Genomic DNA, 16,845 nt, shown 5'->3' on the forward strand with positions numbered 1-16,845 from the left:
TTTGCTTCCATCTAACCTCTTTGCTTCTTAAGTAATAGTCTTATTTCATTTTGTAAATATCTTGTGCATTATGTCTTGGTCTGCAATCCAAAATGTAATAAAGCCAGGTCTAATGCACAGTAAGTGCATTAGACTTGGCAAAGAAAGATCACACCTTGATGCCTTAGGGCCAAAGTTTTGTGAACAACTTTCCTAATAATTAATAACCATAAAATTGCTCTCCAGGCTTATTGACCTCCAACTTTGTTGGGATTGCAACTTTCAGAATTCTCAACTGGTTTGAGTGACAATTTGGGGGACGTGGTAGAAGGTTAGTCAGGATAAGATCACCATCACACCATCTGTTCCTGAACTGGGTCAAACAATTCTGATGAACACCAGTAGTGTCACATCGCCTCCTGTTAATTTGGAGGTCACCCAGAATTGTGGCTGTCTCTGGAGGAAATTTATAGCAGGTTTTCTTGCCAGATGCTTTTGCCCTTTGCTTTTGGGATTGATTCTGCTCTTCCTTCCGGCAGTGGTTGCTGAATGTCGGAACCGCCTCCTTCAGGCTGGATTCCAAGAACTGAAAGAAACTGAACACTGGGATATCAAGCCTGACAGAAAGGTGGGGAGAAGGAGGGACGTAATGACTTTTCTGTACCTGATTTATAGTCGTGTTGCCTCTATAGTGGTACCTCTACTTATGAACTTAATTCGTTCCCTGACCAGGTTTTTAAGTAGAAAAGTTTGTAAGAAGAAGCAGTTTTTCCCATAGGAATCAATGTAAAAGCAAATAATGTATGCGATTGGGGAAACTACAGGGAGGGTGGAGGCCCTGTTCCCTCCCAGGAGATTCCTAGAGAGGCCCCACGGAGGCTTCTCTCTGCCTTTTCCGGCCCTGTTTCCTTCCAGGAGATTCCTAGAGAGGCCCCACAGAGGCTTCTCTCTGCCTTTTCCGGCCCTGTTTCCTCCCAGGAGATTTCTAGAGAGGCCCCACGGAGGCTTCTCTCTGCCTTTTCCGGCCCTGTTTCCTTCCAGGAGATTCCTAGAGAGGCCCCACAGAGGCTTCTCCCTGCCTTTTCCGGCCCTGTTTCCTCCCAGGAGATTTCTAGAGAGGCCCCACAGAGGCTTCTCCCTGCTTTTTCCGGCCCTGTTTCCTCCCAGGAGATTCCTAGAGAGGCCTCACGGAGGCTTCTCCCTGCCTTTTCCGGTTACAGTTTCGTAGGCTCATGTTTGTATGTGGAAAATGGTTCTTGAGAAGAGGCAAAAAAATCTTGAACACCTGGTTCTTATCTAGAAAAGTTCATAAGTAGAGGCGTTCTTAGGTAGAGGTACCACTGTATTTTGAAAGGGATGGAGGGTGGGGGTGGGGGGAGTATTTCCAGCTACTTCCCCAAGGGACAAAGCAAAATATTGATGTTTCCATCTCTTTCTGTACTCATTTTCCCCCCTTCAGTATTTTGTGACCCGAAACTTTTCAACGTTGGTTGCTTTTGCTGTGGGAGGACAATTCCAGCCAGGTAATGGCTTCACATTGGTTGGAGCTCACACTGACAGTCCCTGTCTGCGGGTAAGCAATGATGTAATCCTTGTCTGATATTTTTGCTCTCAGCTGGAGTCCCCCCCTCCCCCCCTGCATCTACTGATTATCTTAATTTTCCCTGCTGTCACATTCCTCTGATTGTGCTTCAATCAGTACGGCTCCATCTTCTTTTCCTCTTCGCAGCTACAATTTTCTGTATGCTGGCGCTATTTCTGATACGTGTTGGGAGGGCTTCTGTTTTTGTACTTAGAGCCTCTTTCTTTTGAAAATGACCTTAGGATACCCCGTAGTAAGTTGAACATGGCTCTTGGGGGAGACCTGAGATTTGTGGTTGTGCCTCTTCTAGGTGAAAAGGTCTTCAACGTGTAACCAGGAAGGTACAGTCCAGGTGGCTGTGGAAACCTATGGAGGTGGTATCTGGAACACCTGGTTTGACCGAGACCTCTCTGTGGCTGGAAGAGTAATTTTCAAGGTCAGTCCTGCCTGAATTATTCTCCTTCTACATTCTTAGATTCGTACAATTGCAAAAGCACTTGAGGCTCATATCTGTCTCCATCCAGTATTATAGAAACATAGAAGATTGACGGCAGAAAAAGACCTCATGGTCCATCTAGTCTGCCCTTATACTATTTCCTGTATTTTATCCTAGGATGGATATATGTTTATCTCAGGCATGTTTAAATTCAGTTACTGTAGATTTACCAACCACGTCTGCTGGAAGTTTGTTCCAAGGATCTACTACTCTTTCAGTAAAATAATATTTTCTCACGTTGCTTCTGATCTTTCCCCCAACTAATTTCAGATTATGCCCCCTTGTTTTTGTGTTCACGTTCCTGTTAAAAACACTTCCCTCCTGAACCTTATTTAACCCTTTAACATATTTAAATGTTTCGATCATGTCCCCCCTTTTCCTTCTGTCCTCTAGACTATACAGATTGAGTTAATGAAGTCTTTCCTGATACGTTTTATGCTTAAGACCTTCCACCATTTTCCCACCATTATAAGGATATCACATAAAGATCTACTCTTGTATTACCTCAATGCGTGGCAACAACTGTAGTGAATTTCTTCCCATGAATTCCAAGAAAACATAGCATAAAACGGATAACCCACGGGGAAAAGTTAATTGGGCAATTTTCCCATCTAAGGTGCCTTGAGAATGTATATGTTAACTTGAGTAAACTGATTTACAGAACTACCCTGTTTTCCCAAAAATAAGACGTACCCCGAAAGTAAGGCATGTCAGAGGTTTTGCAGAATTTGCTAATATAAGGCACCCCCCGAAAATAAGGCATAATCAAGTTTATATATGGTACGGTGGAAAAACATACGGTACCATTCAAAGCTGTTCATAATGGTACCGTAATAATGTGGCGTCCCCTGCTGGCCCCTTCCATCGCTTTGTACCATCCAGTACAGCAGACACAGTCTGCTGCTGTCTCACCGCCATTACAGTCTCCACTACAGTGCGTAGACTGTAGCTCCTCTGGTGGCCGGAAGCTGCAATAGCGGGAGTATACTGTTGTACCATATAAGTGCCGTCGTTTGTGTGTGTGTGTGCCATACTGACAGGTACCGTACCGTAATCAGTGTACCGTACGGTACACTTTCTTTGGGGGTGTCAGCTTTTCTGCCTGTGAATTTGTCTTATTTGAGAAATATAAGGCACCCCCCGAAAATAAGACGTAGCACAACTTTTGGAGCAAAAATTAATATAAGACAGTGTCTTATTTTCGGGGAAACACGGTAGAACCAACTGCTCATTATTTTTAGTTAGCTTTTGGCAGTTGCTTCGTGAAACAGTCAACTGAAGTTGATGGTGGATTAAATGCAAATGTGTATAAGTGTGTGGTCATTTAATCCTCCATCCAAATGTTAGTGTTTATGTTGTAAAATAGATTTTCAGAGCCTTGTTGTGTAGAATACTTCTTTAATATTCATTTCTTGATTGGAAATACAGGCATTAATATTACAGAGAGTCTGTAAGGCCATATGTATGGTGCAAAGCCCGATTTTAATATTGTTTGAGTGGAACTAAAAACCAAAAATGACTAATACATTCAAAATCTGATGTTACTTCTTATCAGAGAGGCAGATCTGTCCACCTCCACCTGAGCACAGAGCTTTCAAACAAAGCCCATTTTGCTTTTGTATAGAATTGCGTTATTAAGACATTCTGGTACAAGAGGGGAGATATAAGAGTGATTACTAATGTATTGGAACATGTTATTTGCACATGTTCAGAGAAGTTAATGTTCTTTTCATTTAATGAGCCTGGAAACAAAAATTGCTATTGCTCCTGACCGCAATTTGGAATACACAAACAAGTGACAGAAATCAAAATATGTCTGTTCATTTTTTATTTGTATGGAATGAGAAAATTGTTCTTAAGTTACCCTATATTAAATTGGGTGCCAGATACCTTTTTAAAAAAAATATGTTGTTGCAAATGCCCATTTTTAAACTTAAAAATTTAAAGAGTCTTTTTAAAGGGATGCTCTGTATACCTAATAAATACATGCTAATTTTAGATAGTTACGTTGTGTATATAAAGTTGCAAGACTCCTGTATCAGATTTAGTTCTGAAACCACTATGTGACATCAATAAAATCTCTTAAGGATTATCTGGGAAACAATTAAAATTAGGAATTTAAACTGAAAGTTTAAAATATTTACCTTTTAGTGTCCTTTCTCTAGCTTCCTTCCCATTTTAGTTTCCAAAATTAGGTTTCTCATGTTACTCAGATGAGCAAAGCATATATTCTGCCATGAGAAATAACTCCTCAAGTGTCAAATGTTGCGTGGGTTTCAAAACTCAAGAGGAAAAAGAGAAGAAAATATTTTTACTGCATCTTAAAAATAAGTTCAGCAAAGCTGTGTTTGATTGCTCTTGGAGGAATGGTGTGGAAATTAATTCTATCTATTTAAGTTTGAAAAAATAGTACAGGAAATTGCACATTGCATCTGATAATGAATTAGGGAAAATAAAATTGCAGCTAGAACGTGTTTATTATAAACAGACTACTTTTGAGAAGACTTGCACTCAGTGGTAATTTTTCCAGATTATGAAATGAGTTTTGCCTTTATTCACATAAGTTTCTTGTTCACATGTTTTTAAGAGCATCTGAAAATACATTCAAAATTGACATCTTGGGAGATGCAGAGCTTTGGGTTGGAAAAGAAGGGAACATGGAAGTGCATCTTGTGCATAAGGTTCTGTGTCCCTTCCAAAACACTTTTTTGTGCTTCAGATTTAAACTCCTGCATGCCGATGCAAAACGCTAGAAGGCTAGGATAGAAGACTTTAGCAGTTGGCAAAGATGCATCCAAGACTCTGTACCTATCCAATTTAGTCTAGCAGAATGGGAATGCTGCAGATAATGTCATCCGAAGGGGACTAGATGGACTTTTTCTACTGTGGTTCCTGCCCTATGGAACACCTTTCCTTTAGAGATTAGAATGGCCCCAACCCTGGTAGCCTTTCGTAAAGCCCTAAAACCTGGCCATATTCTGAACTCGGAGTGCTGAATGTATCAAAGAGCCCCCTTTCCTGGTTTTATTGCTAACTGTGTATTTATTGCTGCTGTGTATATTTATTCTGGATGTTCTCATTGTTTTTTCTTGTTTTAAAATATTTTTAATGTCTTAATTGTAATACGTTTTTTGGATTGCGAGCTTTCCAAAGTCATTGATTGAGATGGGTTGTTATAGAACAGTGATGGCGAACCTTTTTTCCCTCGGCTGCCAAAAGAGCGTGCGTGCACTCTATCGCGCATGCATGAGTGCCCACACCCATAATTCCATGTTTGGGGAGAGTAACAACAGCTTTCCCCACCTCCTGGAGGCCCTCTGGAGCCCAGAAATGGCCTGTTTCCCAACTTCTGGTGGGCCCAGTAGACTCGTGTTTTGCCCTCTCCAGGCGCCAAAGGCTTCCCTGGAGCTGGGGGAGGATAAAATCGCCCTCCTCCATTCCCCCGGAGGCTCTCTGGAAGTCAAAAACGCCCTCCCAGAGCCTCTGTGCGAGCCAAAAATCAGCTGGCCGGCACGAATCCCAGCGACCAGTTAGGTCCCACAGAGTGGATCTTCTCCGGGTCCCGTCAACTAAGCAATGTCGCCTGGCGGGACCCAGGGGAAGAGCCTTCTCTGTGGCGGCCCCGGCACTCTGGAACCAACTCCCCCCAGAGATTAGAACTGCCCCCACCCTCCTTGCCTTTCGTAAACAACTTAAAACCCACCTCTGCTGCCAGGCATGGGGGAATTGAAATCCTCTTTCCCCCTAGGCCTTTATAATTCTATGCATGGTATGTATGTATGTATGTTTGGTTTTTATATTAATTGATTTTTAATCATCAATACCAAATTACTATTGTACACTGTTTTATTGTCGCTGTTAGCCGCCCCGAGTCTCTGGAGAGGGGCGGCATACAAATCCAATAAATAAATAAATAAATAAATACACATGCATGTTGGAGCTGAGCTAGGGCAATGGCTCGCATGCCAGCAGATATGGCTCCACGTGCCACCTGTGGCACCCGTGCCATAGGTTCGCCATCACTGTTATAGACAATGAATGAATGTCCAAAGAAGCCCTGTTATAGCCACCATACAGCATGTCAACTATAAACATATGTCAATAAGAACTCTGCAAATGTAGATAATCTCTTCCTTGCATTCTCCAGATGTGGTTCCCAGAATTTCATGCCATCAAGATGGCTGGCAATTGTGGGAACTCTATTCCCAGTATTTCTGAATCACCAAATTATGTGAAACTGGTTTAAAGGACTTGAGAGTTTATTAAACAGTCAATAACTTCTAGATCAGTGGTTCTCATCCTGAGGGTCAGGACCTCTTAGTGGGTCGAACGGCCGTTTCATAGGGATTGCCTAAAGACAAATTTCCCATGATGTTAGGAACTAAAGCTTCTGTTCTGGTATCTTGGAACATATACAGTGGTACCTCTACTTACGAACTTAATTCATTCCGTGACCAGGTTCTTAAATAGAAAACTTTGTAAGAAGAAGCAATTTTCCCCATAGAAATCAATGTAAAATCAAATAATATGTTCGATTGGGGAAACCACAGGGAGGGTGGAGGCCCTGTTTCCTCCCAGAAGATTCCTAGAGAGGCCCCACGGACGCTTCTCCCCACCTTTTTCGGCCCTGTTTCCTCCCAGGAGATTCCTAGAGAGGCCCCACGGAGGCTTCTCCCTGCCTTTTCTGGCCCTGTTTCCTCCCAGGAGATTCCTAGAGAGGCCCCACGGACGCTTCTCCCCACCTTTTCGGCCCTGTTTCCTCCCAGGAGATTCCTAGAGAGGCCCCACGGAGGCTTCTCCCCACCTTTTCTGGCCCTGTTTCCTCCCAGGAGATTCCTAGAGAGGCCCCACGGACGCTTCTCCCCACCTTTTTCGGCCCTGTTTCCTCCCAGGAGATTCCTAGAGAGGCCCCACGGAGGCTTCTCCCAGCCTTTTCTGGCCCTGTTTCCTCCCAGGAGATTCCTAGAGAGGCCCCACGGATGCTTCTCCCCACCTTTTCCGGCCCTGTTTCCTCCCAGGAGATTCCTAGAGAGGCCCCACGGAGGCTTCTCCCTGCCTTTTCTGGCCCTGTTTCCTCCCAGGAGATTCCTAGAGAGGCCCCACGGACGCTTCTCCCCACCTTTTTCGGCCCTGTTTCCTCCCAGGAGATTCCAAGAGGGGCCCCACGGAGGCTTCTCCCCGCCTTTTCCGGCCCTGTTTCCTCCCAGGAGATTCCTAGAGATGCCCCACAGAGGCTTCTCTCCACCTTTTCCGGCCCTGTTTCCTCCCAGGAGATTCCTAGAGAGAGACCCCACGGAGGCTTCCCCCTGCCTTTTCCGGTTACAGTTTCGGAGGCTCGGGTTTGTAAGTGGAAAATGGTTCCTGAGAAGAGGCAAAAAAATCTTGAACACCCGGTTCTTATCTAGAAAAGTTCGTAAGTAGAGGCGTTCTTAGGTAGAGGTACCACTGTATTTACAATCCAACCAATCAGGCGTTTACAGTGGGGGTGTCTATCTGACCTTCCTGCCAATCAGCTTAAAGCTCTATTGGGAGAATTGGTGCTGGACTGTATTAAGGGGTTGCGGCATTAAAAGGTTGAGAACCACTGTTAGATGAAGAGCTGAAGGCATTAAAGTATGGTAATATCCTTGCTGAATGGAGATGGATAAAGATTAGTTCTAAAACTTGGTATTTCCTTCTGTGTTGAAACCAGCCCACATTTCTTTATATGCTGCCTCGAAGTTTCTGCTTAAGCGTACAGTATGTTGCACACACAAAAATAGAGTCCTGTGGAATTTTTGTAGCTTTGTATGTCAATAACGGTCAGTGAAAAGTTCTGTCTTGAAAAGCACTTGAGGCTGAAATAGATATAATACAAAGGATCTGTCTTCGAATCACCAGTTCCGTATTTGGCAGCGTTGTTGTTAAGGGTTGTTACCTTTCCTCTTTAGCCAGCCACTAAACACCGGGGCTGGGAAATTAAAAATAAAACTGTTCTGATAAAAATCAGAGCCATGAAATTGTCCCCATCTGTTCTCAGTTAAAGTTCAATGGTGCATTTATCCAGGCGATTGGAACTGATTTTCTTTCAATAAGCCGCTAAGACAGAATTATTTGCTGGAGCTTCTTTCCCGAAGAAACTTTGTAGATTTCCTCTATGCTACCCTCTCCCCCTCCTCTCCATCATGACATTTATAATCATTTGAAATCAAGCAACGGTGGTTTTATACTTCTTTCTTTTTCACTGCAGGAGCTGTCCACAGGGCGGCTGGAGCAACAGCTAGTGAAGGTGGAACAGCCCATTCTCCGCATCCCAAATTTGGCCATCCATCTCCAGCGCAACGTGAACGAGAGCTTTGGACCAAACGCTGAGCAACACCTGTGAGAGAGTAAACCGTCCTTGCTCTGTCCTGTCTCAAACAAGGAGCCTTTCTTGGAAGCTGTTATGTTGGGTCCAGCCAGCTAGTCAGCCTTTAGGGAAAGAGATCCCAAGAGCCCCGTTTATCGACTTCCTTTCCAGCAAGGGCTGCAATGCAAAGGAGCTTCGCTGGGTTAGACCAAAGTCATATTTATTGCAGTATGTTATTCCCACTCTGTCAAACTAAATGGCTCTGGAACAGTGATGGCAAAACTTTTTTGGCTCGTGTGTCGGAGGGGGATGCAGCAGTTGGAGGTGCTACCGTGGTTTGGCTTCTGGGTGATGGTTGTATTTTGTCTGTGGGGTGGGTATGGTTTGGGTCTGGTGAGTGTGATTGGTGATGGCTTCCTGTGCTATTCTGAGTGTGGTGTCAGTTTTCATGGTTGAGATTCGTTTGTGGATTAGGGCTAGTTTCCAGATGTTGTGGGGGTGTTTCTCTATTTCAGTGGCTTCCATGATTATTCTTTTGTTGGAGTGTTCAGTTTTGGAAATTAATTTAGTTCTTTCAAAATCAATTTCATGTCTGTTGTTTTGAGGTGTTCGAAAAGGGAGGAAGTTTTTTTCTTCTTTTCTGACTGCATTCTGATTTTCTAGCTGGAACTTGTCTTTGGGGTTTCTTAAGATGTTGGCAATTTTTTGGTTAGTGCCAAAGGCTGTCTTGATACTGTGTTTGTAAAGAACACACACACACACACACACATACACACCTATCTATGTAACATATATTTGCTGATAATGAAAAGGAAGGGAGACGAGTATAGATCTATTTCAAGCTATTTTGCTCTCATTAGCTAGCCATACTCATACTGGGATTTGAACCTGAGGAGTTTGCCTGTAAGGCAGTATCATATATATATATTTATTTATTATTTATTCGATTTTTATACCGCCCTTCTCCTTAGACTCAGGGCGGCTTACAACATGTTAGCAATAGCACTTTTTTAACAGTGCTAGGCTATTGCCCCCACAATCCGGGTCCTCATTTGACCCACCTCGGAAGGATGGAAGGCTGAGTCAAACTTGAGCCGGTGATGAGATTTGAACCGCTGATCTTCAGATCTACAAGTCATCTTCAGTGGCCTGCAGTACAGCACTCTACCTGCTGTGCCGCCCTGCTTTTATTATGAGCCCCTTTGATTTATCTTGGTTAAGGTAGTTAATAATAATAATAATAATTTATTAGATTTGTATGCCGCCCGTCTCCGAAGACTATTTAGTTGCTATTAAAGTAGAGTCCACCTTAAAATAAATATATGTAAAGTTATAATGTTGGACCAGATTAACTCAGAGTAGATTTCTTGAACCTGTATTGTATCCTGTCCAGTTATTTATTATTATTTATTAAACTTGTATGCCGCCCCTCTCCGAGGACCCGGAACGGTCCCTGCTTGATATAGGAAATCATGAGCACGAGTCCTCATTCAAGAGCACCTAGCTAAAAGACTGCTAGAAAGAGAGGGCTTGATTCATTTCTGGGCAATTCACTCCATGGGTTTTCTACTTTTCCAATGATCTTTGGCTCAGGAGGTTCCCACCAAATGAGAGCGATCTTTAGTGGTTTCCCCATCTTCCTGCCTTGAATTTCTCTTACTGTCCTAGAGCAGTGTTTCCCAACCTTGGCAACTTGAAGATATCTGGACTTCAACTCCCAGAATTCCCCAGCCAGCATTTGCTGGCTGGGGAATTCTGGGAGTTGAAGTCCAGATATCTTCAAGTTGCCAAGGTTGGGAAACACTGTCCTAGAAGACCTACAGTCCTTTGGAACAGTTACTGAGGTGAGGATAGAAGACTACAAGTTCAGGAAAAAGTTACAAAGGTTGTATCTTCCTCCAATCAGCCAGCGGCCTTTCCCCTCTGGTTTGAAACCTCTCAGGATCTGACCATGAACTTCAAACGTTTACTTGAGGGCTTAGTTTGCTTTTATAGTAACTGAATAGAAGGATGGAATCGGCCAAGGGAATAGAGTTCCTCTCACAGTGATAGGGGAAAAAATGCTCACATTTTGTTTAAGAAAACTACATCTGTATGCAAAGGAGCCTTGTTCTGTCTAGAAGAGGTGAACAAGACCTCTTATATCCAGGCAATTCTTCGGCTCTCGGATGCTTTAGCTGCAGTATTCTGAATGCAATGGTGGGAGAGCATCCTGAGAAAAATAGGAGAAATATCTAGAGTAGCGTTCCAAACATCACACCCTTTATGTCAGTTGGATTAGATCCCCGTCTCTCCCCAGTATTTTGCACTTTGAGAATACCATGATGTTCTCCAGATTTCTGGACACAACCTCCATGGAGGACGAAAAGTGTATAACTTATTAGCTATAGGAATCAAAAAGAGGGCTGTGACATATCCTTGACATAAACTGTTTTAACTCCTATCCTCAAAACATTGCTATAGAGCAGTGTTTCCCAACCTTGGCAACTTGAAGATATTTGGACTTCAACTCCCAGAATTCCCCAGCCAGCGAATGTTGGCTGGGGAATTCTGGGAGTTGAAGTCCAAATATCTTCAAGTTGCCAAGGTTGGGAAACACTGCTATAGAGCACCAAGACAACTAGACACAAGAACAGTTTTTTCCAAAATGCCATCACTCCTAAACAAATAATTCCATCAACACTGTTAAACTATTTACTAAGTCTTCACTACTATTACTACTAATTTTTTCTCATCATTCCCATCACCTCCCACTTATGACTGTAACTTCTTGTATCCTTAAGATTTTTATTAATATTGATTGTTTCCTGATTGCTTATTGACCCCTATGACAATCATTAAGTGCTGTACCCCATGATTCTTGAGAAATGTATCTTTTCTTTTATGTACACTGAGAGCATATGCACCAAAGACAAATTCCTTGTGTGTCCAATCACACTTGCCCAATAAAGAAATCTGTTTTATTCTACATGCAGGATGTTCTGCTTGCTTCCTCAGTTCTGATATCTGCTGGCTCTATAATTTTTATTTCTAAGATTCTCCAGGGAGCAACTCTTTAACGGCCAATTGGCTTTTCACAGGGTTCCAATTCTGGCCACTCAAGCCCAGGAGATATTGGAGAAGGAAGACTCCATAACAGAAGACAGCTGCACCCAATCTTTCCAGGTAAGATAGATTGGATAGAAAGTATATAGATAGTGGGGTGCAGTAGACACTGTTGCCAGTGATAAGCTGTTGGTTGGGAAATGGGACATGTGAGGGAAAGCCTGTCTCTGTCACCATAGAGCAGGGGTCACCAACCTTGGCAACTTTTAAGACATGTGGACTTCAACTCCCAGAATTCCTCAGCCAGCTTTGCTGGTGGAGGAATCCTGGGAGTTGAAGTCCACAGGTCTTAAAGTTGCCAAGGTTAGACAACCCTGCCATAGAGTGTTTGACAGGGTGTTGTGCATTCCTAACTCCTCTTTTTCTACCAGAATCGCCATGCTCCAATTCTGATCTCCCTCCTCTGCTCCCAGCTGGAAGTGAAACCTGAACAACTGGTGGAGATGGAACTGTGTTTAGTAGATACCCAGCCTCCAGTAAGCACAGCTTTATTTTTATTTTATTTTTTGCATTGCTCCATAACGAGTTGGGGCGGAGGTTCATTCCGGTGGCCTGTGTTTAGACAGTCCTACATTTTAAAGGGCGTGTTGCAAGAGAGATGAGATAATGTTATTCTGTAATATAGCTTTCTTTTTTAGAAATACCATTAAGTGATATTTGTGAGGAGGTTGAGATTTACTCCAGCTTCATATTCTGTTTTCCTCATTTTTTTGCTCACACGTAGGCAGTATGAGAGATACATAGATGAAGGTACTGTGTTTTTCGGAGTATAAGATGCACTTTAGCTTTTGGGGAGAAAAATAGGGAAAAGAATCTGCTTGCCAGGTATTCATCTGGCTAACCCATTATTTTATCCCCTGGTTAGGGCTTTTAAAAAAATTATTTGGAGAGAGTAACAATGAAAGAGCTTGCAAGCTAGTAAGAGCTGGGGATATCATTAGCACCTGGAAAGAAACATTCAGAGCAAATAAAGCAATGGGAAAAAAACCCTGCAAAGACTTAGGGCTTGGAAAACATTCTTCGCAGAGAGAAACAATGAAAGATCCTGCAAGATAAGAGCTGGGAAGATTGTTAGCAGCTAGTTAGGGCTGTAAAAAAGCTACATTCATAGTATTCATAGAGATTCTGGCAAGGAAACTTCAGATCGTGCAGAATGCAGATGCGAGAGCGGTCATGGGCTTACCTAGATATGCCCATGTTTCACCATCACTCCGCAGTCTGCATTGGCTGCCGATCAATTTCCGGTCACAATTCAAAGTGTTGGTTATGACCTTTAAAGCCCTTCATGGCACTGGACCAGGATATCTCCGAGACCGCCTTCTGCCGCACGAATCCCAGCGACCGATTAGGTCCCACAGAGTGGGCCTTCTCCGGGTCCCGTCAACTAAACAATGTTGGTTGGCGGGCCCCAGGGGAAGAGCCTTCTCTGTGGCGGTCCCGACTCTCTGGAACCAACTCCCCCCAGAGATTAGAACTGCCCCTACTCTCCCTGCCTTCCGTAAACTCCTTAAAATCCACCTTTGTCATCAGGCATGGGAGAACTGAAACACCTCCCCCGGGCATGTACAATTTATGCATGGTATGTTTGTGTGTGTGTTTGTTAGAAAAATGGGGTTCTTTTTAAAATATTTTAAAGTTATTTGGATTTGTTATGAATTGTTGTGTCTTGTTGTGAGCCGCCCCGAGTCTGTGGAGAGGGGCGGCATACAAATCTAAATAATAAATAAAATAAATAATTAATAAATAAGACTCACCCAAATTATCAGCTTCTTTTAGGGATGAAAAAAATGCATCTTATACTCCAAAAAAATACGGTATATTAGGTAGGACAAAAACATATCCCAAATTATGGTGATGCAGATACCAAGAAGGTAATTGATGTTTGAGAAAGTATTAACAAGAGCAAAAGAGTCCAGAGTACGAGAAATAATTCTTGTATTTTGCTTTGGTTATGCCTGCCTTGTCTTAAACAAGGAAATGAGGGGCTTAGAAACCCAAGTCCTATGAGGAAAGTTTATTTGCTTGCTTATGAGATTTGTCCACTATCTAAAATCTAATTCTAGGCAGTTTACAGAACTGGCGTAAGACCGAGAGGCGGTATAACACCACAGCACTTCATGGGATTTCCAGATAGATTTCTTTGTCATCTCTGAAGGCACAATGAGAGCCATTGGGTTGAATCTGTAGGGATTTAGACTCAAGTTGAGATAGTCTGAGGGATTTCCTGACAATAGCAGTAGTCCACTAACGGGATGGGCTACCTCAGAAAGTGGTGTGTTTCCCCTTAGCAGAGACAAGATAGCCATCAGGCCAAAGTGCTTTAGCAGATCCTATAAGCAAGGCATTAAACTAGATGTCTTCTAAGGCAGGAGTCTCCAACTTTGGCAACTTTAAGGCCTGTGGATTTCAATTCCCAGAATTCCTCAGTCAGTTGAAGTCCACAAGCTTTGGGAGTTGAAGTCCACAAGTAATTCTGGGAGTTGAAGTCCACAAGTATTTCTGGGAGTTGAAGTCCACAAGCTTTGGGAGTTGAAGTCCACAAGAATTTCTGGGAGTTGAAGTCCACAAGTATTTCTGGGAGTTGAAGTCCACAAGTAATTCTGGGAGTTGAAGTCCACAAGCTTTGGGAGTTGAAGTCCACAAGTAATTCTGGGAGTTGAAGTCCACAAGCTTTGGGAGTTGAAGTCCACAAGTAATTCTGGGAGTTGAAGTCCACAAGCTTTGGGAATTGAAGTCCACAAGTATTTCTGGGAGTTGAAGTCCACAAGCTTTGGGAGTTGAAGTCCACAAGTATTTCTGGGAGTTGAAGTCCACAAGCTTTGGGAGTTGAAGTCCACAAGTAATTCTGGGAGTTGAAGTCCACAAGTATTTCTGGGAGTTGAAGTCCACAAGCTTTGGGAGTTGAAGTCCACAAGTAATTCTGGGAGTTGAAGTCCACAAGTATTTCTGGGAGTTGAAGTCCACAAGCTTTGGGAGTTGAAGTCCACAAGTAATTCTGGGAGTTGAAGTCCACAGGTCTTAAAGTTGCCAAGGTTGGAGACCTCTGTTCTAAGATCCCTGTCAATTGTATCATTCTATATTTTTTTTAAATTTATTTTATTTCTTTGATCCATGACTTCCCAATAGACACTGGGTGGTGCCTTCAACGAATTCATATTCTCCCCTCGCCTGGATAACCTCCACAGCTGCTACTGTGCCCTGCAGGTAGGTACTTCAATGACGGGATATCTGGAGAAAGTGCCGCTTCCTTGTTGCTGCACTGCTGTCTCAGCAACCAGGAAAGAGTTACACCGGAAGGCACACCATGTTCCTTCATGTTAGTTACCGGTAGACCTTGACTTACGACCATTCCTAGTCACTGAATAAGAAACTGACTTAGGGTGAGTCCTCACAACTGTGGGTATATGATCAAAATTCCAACAAATAGCATGTACAGTGGTACCTCTACTTACAAACTTAATTCGTTCCGTTAAGGTTCTTAAGTAGAAAAGTTTGTAAAGAAGAAGCAATTTTTCCCATAGGAATCAGTGTAAAAGCAAATAATGTGTGTGATTGGGGAAACCACAAGAAGAGCAAGAATTTCCGGCCAGGAAATTCCTAGAGAGGCTCCAAGGAGGCTTCTCCCTGCCTTTTCTGGCCCTGTTTCCTCCCAGGAGATTCCTAGAGAGGCTCCAAGGAGGCTTCTCCCCGCCTTTTCCGGCCCTGTTTCCTCCCAGGAGATTCCTAGAGAGGCCCCATGGAGGCTTCTCCCTGCCTTTTCCGGCCCTGATTCCTCCTAGGAGATTCCTAGAGAGGCCCCACGGAGGCTTCTCCCTGCCTTTTCCAATTACAGTTTCAGAGGCTGGGGTTTGCAAATGGAAAATGGTTCTTGAGAAGAGGCAAAAAAATCTTGAACACCCGGTTCTTATGTAGAAAAGTTCTTAAGTAGAGGTGTTTGTAGGTAGAGGTACCACTGTATCTACTATGGTTGTAGCATCCCAGGATCACATAATTACCATTTGCAACTGCCCCGAGAGATTCTGGCAAGGAAAGTCAGTGTGGAGAAAGCCAAATTTGCTTTATGACAGATTTGCTTGTCCAAAAGCCAAACAAGTTATAAAAGTTGTAACTGGTTCCATCCCAGTTGTCATGAATCAAAGCACTACTTGTACCTGCTGTTGGCTCTCCATGCCTTGTCTAGTTTTCTGTTGTGCATTTCGTCACACTTTAAATGTTTTGGAGGCTCACATGCACCAGGATCAACTGCACCCGTTGAGCTAAAGGTGAGGATCGTAAGCCAAACCCTCTGCTGACCCAAAAGTTCCTGGTGCTTTGTGTGCCTAGCAGAGGTCTCAGCTCAATATCATCTTCCCTGAGCTTTAAAATAAAAACGGCTCTGTGTCTGCAGGAGGTTCCACTCTTTGAAGGAGATTGCTAAGCTAGAAGCCTCTTAGGAAAGCCATGCAGCTGAGATCGCCTGTTTCGTATATGCACGTGTATCGGGAAAGGGCTCGTGGAGACCCCCCCCCCCATCACGAAGCCCTTATAAGCGAAAGAACCCCAACACTGACATTCCCTCAATTCCACTGAAGATGGTACTAAGCCTTGTAAACAAAATGTTCAGAAAGCAAACCCACAAGCCACCGTCAATTCTGCACCCGAGCTACAGCTATTTGCCACTATTGCAGGACTATTGCGGTGTGTGTGTGAGAGAGAGAGAGAGGGAGAAACCAGACGGTTGTTTTTTACTGGGCTTGATGCTTAAAGATAGACCGGATACAAGAGATGCTGGGAAACACAGAGGAGAAAAATGTCCTGCAGACAAACATAGAAGGGGAAGGAAGGAATGGCGCAGGGGAAGGGAAGCTACCCATCGGCCTCCCTGTCGGGTCCTTTCAGACTTGGTTTAATAAAGGAAGGCAAGGTAACAGTGAAGATAACTCCTCCAACCAAAGCATCCTGCTCCTCAATGCTGGATCAGTTGCTGATTAAAACGTCTAATGTGCATAACGCTGAAACCCGGCTAAACTGAGTTACTCCGTTGGCTCCCCACATCCAGCTTTGTCTCCATGGCATAGCATGCTGGGACCTGACAGCAGGGAGGTAGACTATCAACATCCCCTGCATCCTCGGGACAGATAACAGGTTTGGAATATGTACTGTTGCTTTGGACGGCCAGGAGGGTTTATGCATATTATTTGCTCTACTTTTCACAGTCTCCACCCGAGCTCTGGAATGACCTCGGATGACCTCTGCTTTCTGTTCTAGAGCACCTCTCACAGAACACAGGTGCTTCAGGTCCATGCATGGACCAAATGTACTTCGGCTGGGTCTGTGCACTGATGAAACATGTGGCTTGGTCCAGGGAAGGCTCAT

General features: G+C 43.6%; 1 protein-coding gene across 1 annotated transcript in view; it reads left to right on the forward strand.

Annotated features, from left to right (window-relative positions):
* DNPEP (aspartyl aminopeptidase) overlaps positions 1-16,845 on the forward strand; it is a 40,047-nt gene that overhangs the window by 4,755 nt on the left and 18,447 nt on the right. Inside the window, 7 exon segments of the mRNA XM_070728635.1 lie at positions 519-607; positions 1,439-1,552; positions 1,872-1,997; positions 8,287-8,417; positions 11,466-11,550; positions 11,862-11,966; positions 14,617-14,694. Of these exon segments, the coding sequence (XP_070584736.1) occupies positions 519-607; positions 1,439-1,552; positions 1,872-1,997; positions 8,287-8,417; positions 11,466-11,550; positions 11,862-11,966; positions 14,617-14,694 (728 nt within the window).

Source organism: Erythrolamprus reginae, chromosome 1, assembly GCF_031021105.1.
Source record: "Erythrolamprus reginae isolate rEryReg1 chromosome 1, rEryReg1.hap1, whole genome shotgun sequence".
In the NCBI taxonomy this organism is placed as follows: domain Eukaryota; kingdom Metazoa; phylum Chordata; class Lepidosauria; order Squamata; family Dipsadidae; genus Erythrolamprus; species Erythrolamprus reginae.